The sequence below is a fragment of the Orbicella franksi genome, chromosome 6 (assembly GCF_964199315.1).
Source record: "Orbicella franksi chromosome 6, jaOrbFran1.1, whole genome shotgun sequence".
NCBI classification, from domain to species: domain Eukaryota; kingdom Metazoa; phylum Cnidaria; class Anthozoa; order Scleractinia; family Merulinidae; genus Orbicella; species Orbicella franksi.
Window position 1 is genome coordinate 30,852,003 of NC_138150.1, and position 7,905 is coordinate 30,859,907.

The 7,905-nt window shown below is 39.8% G+C and overlaps 1 protein-coding gene and 1 pseudogene across 1 annotated transcript; both read left to right on the forward strand.

Annotated features, from left to right (window-relative positions):
• The first annotated feature begins 982 nt into the window (after positions 1 to 982).
• Positions 983 to 1,760, forward strand: LOC145490609 (uncharacterized; annotated as a pseudogene).
• Positions 1,761 to 6,383: 4,623 nt separating this feature from the next.
• Positions 6,384 to 7,289, forward strand: LOC145491422 (octopamine receptor beta-1R-like). The gene has a single exon (XM_081470611.1). The coding sequence runs from the start codon at positions 6,429 to 6,431 to the stop codon at positions 7,071 to 7,073; it is 645 nt and encodes a 214-aa protein (XP_081326737.1). The 5' UTR covers positions 6,384 to 6,428; the 3' UTR covers positions 7,074 to 7,289.
• Positions 7,290 to 7,905: the final 616 nt, after the last annotated feature.

Genomic DNA, 7,905 nt, shown 5'->3' on the forward strand with positions numbered 1-7,905 from the left:
GTGAAAAACCGTGACAGAGGTCTTGAAAATGCTGCCCAAGGCCGCAGGCCGAGGGCAGCAGTTTCAAGCCCGAGGTCACAGTTTTTCACTATACGGACCGACCCTAAGCTGACAAATAACATATTTATTTTTACAGGATTAAGTGCCATTACAGCGCCGAGCTACAAAGAACCAAACAAATTCTCACAACTTCGACATACTCAATTGAATTTACTTACACTGACTTTCCTTGCCATTTAAAAGTGAATAGAGCTAAACTTTCGTTGGTTAATCGTCGATTGAAGTATGAAAAGGGCGAAAGATTGACGATTACCGCCGGTTCACTCAGGAAAATTGACCAACGCGACAATTTCACCCGCGCGGTTTCCCGCCGGTACCGTGACCGTGGTCAGAGATAGGAAAATCCGGACCACACTAAGAACCAATCAGATTGCAGGATTCGTTACCGTGCTCTCTTGGGAAAAAATAAATCACGATATGTCCTTGACATCATTGTGCCGCCATTTTAACAATCACTTCTTATCCACAAACTCAGGTTATTCTTATAAGTAGTTTTTTTGAAACTCATTTCAGAATAAAAACTAGCGATAAAAAACGACGTTTAGATCTCTCTGAGGCTCCCTGCCACTGTGGAAATAATATTCCCAAGGCAGTTGCTGGCACAGTTATCCAGAATGGTTCGAGACTAGCCGATCCCTATGGCGTGCCAAAAACCCACAAGCGACAATTAGCAATGCGACCAATGCTCTCGGCAACCGGGACATATAATTACAAGTTGGCAAAATGGCTTGATGAAAAGCTTAAACCTCTATCAGTCAATGATCACACCATCAGTAATGTTTTTAATTTCGTGGATGCTCTCCATGACATGGAAGTTTACGATAAAAGCATCCTTGTTTCATATGACGTAACTTCACTTTTTACCAATGTCCCTGTTGATGAGACAATATAAATTCTAGCTGAAAAGGTATTTAAGGACGACTGGTTAAATAAGCAGCATAATCTCAACATTACAAAATCAGGCTTGGTGGAGTTGCTTAATATTGCCACCAAGAACCAGCTTTTTCAGTTTGAGGGGAGTTTGTATGAACAAACCGATGATGTTGCTATGGGTTCGCCAATTGGACCCCTAATGGCCAACGCATTTATGTGCAGTATCGAAGATCGACTTCAGGACCAAGGCAAGTTACCCGAGTTTTACAAACGCTATGTGGATAACACATTGAGCATAATGCCTGACACCGAAACAGCTGAAGCATTCCTTTCCTCTCTAAATGAAAGCCATCCATCTGCCAACTTCACCATGGAACTTGGCGAATATGGTAAACTTCCTTTCCTGGGAACGGAGATCAGGAAATGCAATGGTCGCCTGGAGACAAGGGTGTACAGAAAACCAACTGACACCGCATTACAAGAGCCACGTCAATGTTAGATACAAGAAGTCAATGCTAAAAACAATGCTGGATCGTGCCTTTAAAGTGTCGTCTACCTGGCAACTGTTCCACCTGGAATTTGATCGTCTCAAACAGACGTTCTCCCGCCTTCAGTACCCAGCCTAACTGCTGCAATCGACCATCAGTGATTTTGTCACCAAGAAAGTTTCTGGCGATCCAATTTCCACACGAGCATGTAACGTAAATGAAGCGCCTGTCGATGTCAGAATGGTGTTACCATTCAAGGATAAGAGTTCAGTCAATTCCGCGCGAAGGCAACTTGGGGAACTAGGTCGCAAAATTGGAATTGATAGTCGTCCCGTGTAAACAAGCCGTAAGATCGGACACGAGATCAAACCAAAAGAAAGAAGCCGCCTACCATTAACCAGCAACTCGTGATTTTAAGATCTTGAGACAGTGCCAAAGTATATTCGACTGCCTGATCTACGAAATGCTCTTTATAAAGGAGCTTCAGCCAACTTTGAACAAACAGTCAGATTCAATCCGTGCAAAGTTATTTATATAGTTTTTTTGTAGTATATTTCATTATTTTAACACTTACATTTTAGCGCTTGTATTAACATATTTTATCGTTGGACCGTTCTCACGCCCTAATTTGTACTTATATATGTATATTTCATTCGCTTTTTTTACAACTTGAAAATGATCTCAGAGAGATCGAAACGTCGTTTTTTATCCTTAGTTTTTATTCTGAAAACTGAGGCTATTGTCTAGGGAAACACGTATATTAGGGAGCTTAAGAAACCCACGACGGCAACGGCAACGGCAACGTCGCTAAACAAAAAGTTTAAGGTGGCTGAACACAGTTTTGATACCTGTGTTTCATTCACCTTTTTCTCCAAAACCCTTGATCCCTCGGTCGCCAAAAATGGCAGCAAGTTAACAACTCAAACTTTGGTTTTTTGATGGTTAAGCTGACGTATGTGCCGTTGCCATGGCAACATGAATAAATATAAACAGGCCTTTAAAATCGGTTTTGTTTATTTGCAGAAAAACTAGTCATTAGATTTTCTTTATAATTTGCATGCAACAAGCTTGTAACGATTCTCACAAGTTGACACCATTTTGCTAATAATTTAACAGAGAGATCTTTAATTATCCCTTGTTGAAGGTTCACTGGAATATCTCAAATTTCCTTTGTTAAAGTTCAATTATTTTCAATACCCCAGTTACTTATTTCCTAAAGTATTCTCTTGCAAAATTTCGTGAAATTCTAATCAGCGGTTCTCGTGAAATAGGCGAGAGACCGAGAGTGCAATTTTTCATTCAATCGCAATTTTTTGACTTACTACGCATGCGCTGCATTTAACTGGGTTCTTTCGGTAACAAAGAAAAAGCTGAGAATTGCTGGGTTCTTTGCATCGCTACCTTTTCTAACATATCTTTGTAATAAAAGACTAAAGCCATCAATACACTGCGTTCAATTATAGAGAAAAATAGCACAGTTAAGGCGAGTATTGAGTAAATTAATCGCTCTATTGACGGCATGTTTGTTTTTTGCAATACTTGTGCGCGCGCTGAATTGCATAAGCAAAAGCGCGCGCCAAAACTGTGTTCGGCCACCTTAATGAGGAGAAAAATGGCTGTACACGTGCGTTATAATTCTTCGTACATTTCTTTGCCAGAACAACAACGGGAAATGGAAATGGCCAAGTTCTGCGTCGTCTACGGAACGTGGACGAAGACGGCTAATTTCTGATATTTCCACTTGAATTGAGCGCCGTCGTTGGGTGTTTAGCTTTAGCACGTTTTTAGAGCCATTAGTGTACCGAACAGATCTAAACAAAATATAAAATAAAATAAAATATAAATTCATTTTTTTACTTGGCGTCTTCCTCGGCGTCGTTGTCGTGGTTGCTTAAGCTCCCTAACAACGTGAAATGACCTAATTCTGCGTTGTGTGGAGAACATGAACCACGACGGCTAATTTTTTAAATTTTTATTTCGAATTTATCGATGTGTCCCAGATTCAGTTTCGGGATAGCTTTGACAGTGATAAACAAAGTAAATGACTTTAGGTACCGAGAGATTCGGAGATAAACTACAAAATGATTTTTTGATAGACGTTGTCCTCGGCGTCGCCGTCGTGGTTTATTAAGCTTCCTAATTTCAGGACATGAGAGATCATCGCGTTTTTTTCTTTGTCTAGGTCTTTGATTAAACTAAGATGGTTGCAAAAAAAAAATTGTTGATGTATGGCATACTCTTTCTGACACTTTCATTCATTAATTCTTTCACCATCGCCTGTTTTCAGTTTTATTTACATTTCAAAACGCACTCATTTTAAAACTTGGAAATTTTTGTTTTTTCCAAAAAATGGTGGAACCAACACAACAATAACAAGCTGGTGTTATATTTTCGCTCAAAGAGCGGGTTGCTTACCGCTGCTTCGTGTTTATGATCAGTTAACTCGCGTCATTATTACTCTAATTTCAAGCTTTATTATTTATAAGTATGGGTTATTGATCAAGTGTGAGGTCAAGATGGCAGGATACTGGCCAAGTTCTTTTTTTTTTACGTGTTTATGGACCGAGACGGAGTCGAGGTCCATAAACTCGCAAAAAAAGAACGAGGCCAATATCCAGCCATCTTGATTAAACAAGCTTGGTCAATAAAGGATTTATTATATGGCTTTAGGGGAAATTTTTCTTGCGGGACACGGCAGGTAGTCCCGAGCAGGCAAGATAGCTCCATCTTGCCCGCTTGGGTAGCCAATCACAGCGCAGGATTTGATTCATCTTGCCCGCTCACGGAGCTAGCCATATGATAAATTAATTTTCTATATCAGAGACACTTTTATTCACTCAGTTACGAAAAAGAACCCGAGGTGGTCGGAAACCGAAACATACCAATCACGGGCTGGAACAAACTGCGCCTCAAATGGGGAGAGAGAGGGAGGTTGTTAGAAAGGAATTCCCACTCGTGCTTCCCCTATTTACTTTCCCGTGCCTAGTACAATCTGCCGGTCTGGTCTTACCACCCGCAAACTCGGACGAGAAAACGGTTATGGACACAAAACGTTTTGGTGAAATTCTTGGACTTAGATTTTCACTTGTTCGAAGCTCGCAGTTTTCCTCGAGCTACCCTCTCGGAAAACTGTTCGCTTCTCGAAACAGATGATGTCCGGGGACAAATATCCTAGCATATTTTCGCGTCAAATGGAGGCTATTGTTTATATAACGGCAGTTTTGAGATATAACATACAAACTACTACGATATATTCCCGGGATATATTCTCATGTGGAATTTCTTTGTTTGTTGTTACAAGTAAAAACCTCCTCTATAAACTCGTCGTGCTTGACTGCAGTTGGTATGCTGCTTGTCACAGCTTTCTGGGGTTCCAGAATTCACATTTTACAAAACGGAAAATGTCATGTTTGCATTCACGTTAATTATGCAAGACATTTTCTATTTTACTAATTATGTTTCATCCGGCGATATTGAAGAAAAAGCTAATTCGCAAGTAGGCTTTTTCGACGTATAGTTCTTCCGTTGCCTGTTTACCTCGATTTTGGCAACAATTAGAGCTCTTAGACTCCCATCGCTTTTTTTCACATATACCATTTTCACAACACGTTTTTGCGACAGCAGAGTACTTGCTGCTACAACATGTACATTTTTAAAAACTCAGTAGTGCGTCTATATATATATCACTTTTCTTTAAAGGTTCTATCGGCTTTTTGCGTAAAAATAAGAAACGCCCTAATCCATCATAGAGCACTATATTCGGACTCGAACATGATACTGAACGCGACAGGTTTCTCACTTAATGAATTAACAACAGTGTGCCCTGTGTAGTTTAAATGCCTTGAATAAATATACAGCTACAAATTCACGCAAGGAAAAGTAAAGACGTTTTCTTAAATAAAAGGCTAATTATATTTCACCATTTATTCAAATCCATGAAAAGTTATTAGCTCGAATTCCAAACTTTCTCCCGGCTGATTGCCGCACATTTCCCAGTCACGTTCAGTTTCACTTTTCCAATCATTTGTCTATAATATTTTTTTCCCGCGAACTTGCAAAAACAAATTTAATAAGATTAAAAACGGAGTTGGCGTTTTTTTACCATAGCTACATATCTCAAATTTGGTGAATGCAATTCTTTGCCCAGTATCTTAACTTTGCTATTCATGAATTGTTCGGAAATTATTTTACATCGGATTCGCTCTCAAACACTGTAATTCTGACGCGTGTTGTCTACCCATTAAGATGGCTTCCAAAACCGTAATAAGGTCTATTGAAATTTAACATTTCTCTCTGTGAAATGCAACTATATACAAAAATCTTTTTTCTGCTTTAGGCGAAAGTAAACTTAGTGAAGAATCATGACATTTGTTGTTATGGAAATTCAAGTTCATAATCAACATCTTTTTGTAACTCACATTTTTATGGGAAATGCAAAATTAGACTCTCCATTTTTCCACTTGAACGTCTAAAATATACCTTAAGTTGAGTATTACTTATCACTTTACTAGCTTTTTCGTTTTCTTGGCAATAGCGATGCACAAAACGAAAATTAAATTATTAGGTTAAACAAAAATGTCAATCGCTTACCTGTTTTATACTGACATTTATTTTTGCATGAAAATAGATATTTGTTTATTACCCGCATTCATTAGGCGGGAAGTGTTTTGTTAATAAAGGACTTAAACCAGCATTGCATCGTTTAAGATCAAACCATCTCATGTTCAACTCAGTCCATGGTACAAGTTCACTGTAACATTGCTCAGTGGTCTTTTTCAAAGTTCAAGCTGTAAAATGAACGAAGCTGACCCACTTTACTCAACGTACGTCGTTAACTGTGTGTTCAACGCTTTCTCAGCCTACTCCGCCATCATGTTGAACATTTTAACAATACACGTGATGACAAAAACTTCGTCGTTGCCATAGCCTTTGAGAACATTGCTCCTGAGTCTTGCTGTTTCTGATCTTGGTGTTGGTTTACTGGTTCAACCTTCGTACATCGCTGTAATGGCCAATCCTGCCTATTTCACAAACACCGCGTTTAACATGATCTCACCTTTATTTGCTAGTGCTTCATTCTTTAGTGTTGTGGCCATAAGTGTCGACAGGTTCCTGGCCGTTCATCTTCATCTCAGATATCAGGAACTTGTGACTCACAAGCGTGTTGTAGCTGTGGTGATCTCAATTTGGGTTTTTAGCGCTTTTCTTACATCAATCGGGTTTTGGATCTCCCTTGATGGCATCCTGCTCGTCGACCTCATCACCCAAAGTGTTGGCTATATTATTACGGGAATTATTTATTGCAGAATTTATTTTACTGTAAGACGCCATTCAGACCAAATTCATTGCCAACAGATACAGGTAGCACAGAACAGCCAAATAGAAAGTGCTGCGTGGCAGAGAAAGTCTGCTGTCAATACTTTATACGTATATCTCATGTTTTTAGTTTGTCGTTTGCCAGACTTTTTTTGCGCTCGGATCGCCCGTTTGATATGTCCGCAAAGTTCAGCTTTAAATGGCTTGCTTTTTTACTCACTGACCCTCTTTTTCCTCAATTCCTCTCTCAATCCTGTTATTTACTGCTGGAAGATGAGACACATTCGACGCGCTATCATAAACACATTGCGAGGCATATTTCTAAGACAAAACTGAACAAAATTGTAACTGGACAATGATCGAACAAAATAGCACTGCTGTTAGAGTAACTTTATAGCAGGGCTCCGGCGGCACGAGGGGCCAGCAAGCGGAGCACCATACTCATAGGAAACCGTGAATCGCTTTTTTTTTTCATGGTCATCATGGCTAGCGGTTTGCTCGTGCATGGGCGCCTACGTGAGACGACGACGCAGGCGCAACATGGCGGCCATACTCTGGCAGGTTGACCGAAACATGCAGCCTTGGTTTACAGCTACATCTTTGATATTGGAAATCCATGTTATGGTCAATTGATAACTGTCAAAACAAAGTATCCGCTCACCAGTACGACGTGACGATATCGCGGGCTCAGGTTTAAAGCTTGTCTAGCAGACGTTTTTTTAAGAAGCTGGCCGCTGCCCAGGTACTGGTTTTCGATTGGATCGCAGGCTGAAGCCAGGTTAACTTACTGTAGTCAGGGGTCTGTTTCTCGAAAGTCCTGGAACTTTTCGGGCCCGCAAGGCAGTTTTTAATTAATGAGTATCTAAAAGCAGAAAGTTGTATACGACTGAAACTTTCTGTATGAAGAGAACCACTCTTCATATTAAGAATATGTGAATAAAACGAAGCTTTTACGCTGATGTTTCTTAATTCCTCTCTGAATCCTGTTATTTACTGCTGGAAAATGACACATTCGACACGCTGTGATAGACGTGCTGCGAAGCATATTATTAAGACAAAACTAGACAGTTGTCCTATAAGAGTAAGTTTAGAAACGTCATAACGACTACTAACAGTTCATCTCGACCAAGAAAGTAATTTTTAGTAATTTTAACTTTTTGATGGAAGC

What these genes read in the sequence shown, in the direction of transcription:
- LOC145491422 (XM_081470611.1), top strand. Translation starts at nt 6,429, where the DNA reads ATGGCCAATCCTGCCTATTTCACAAACACCGCGTTTAACATGATCTCA.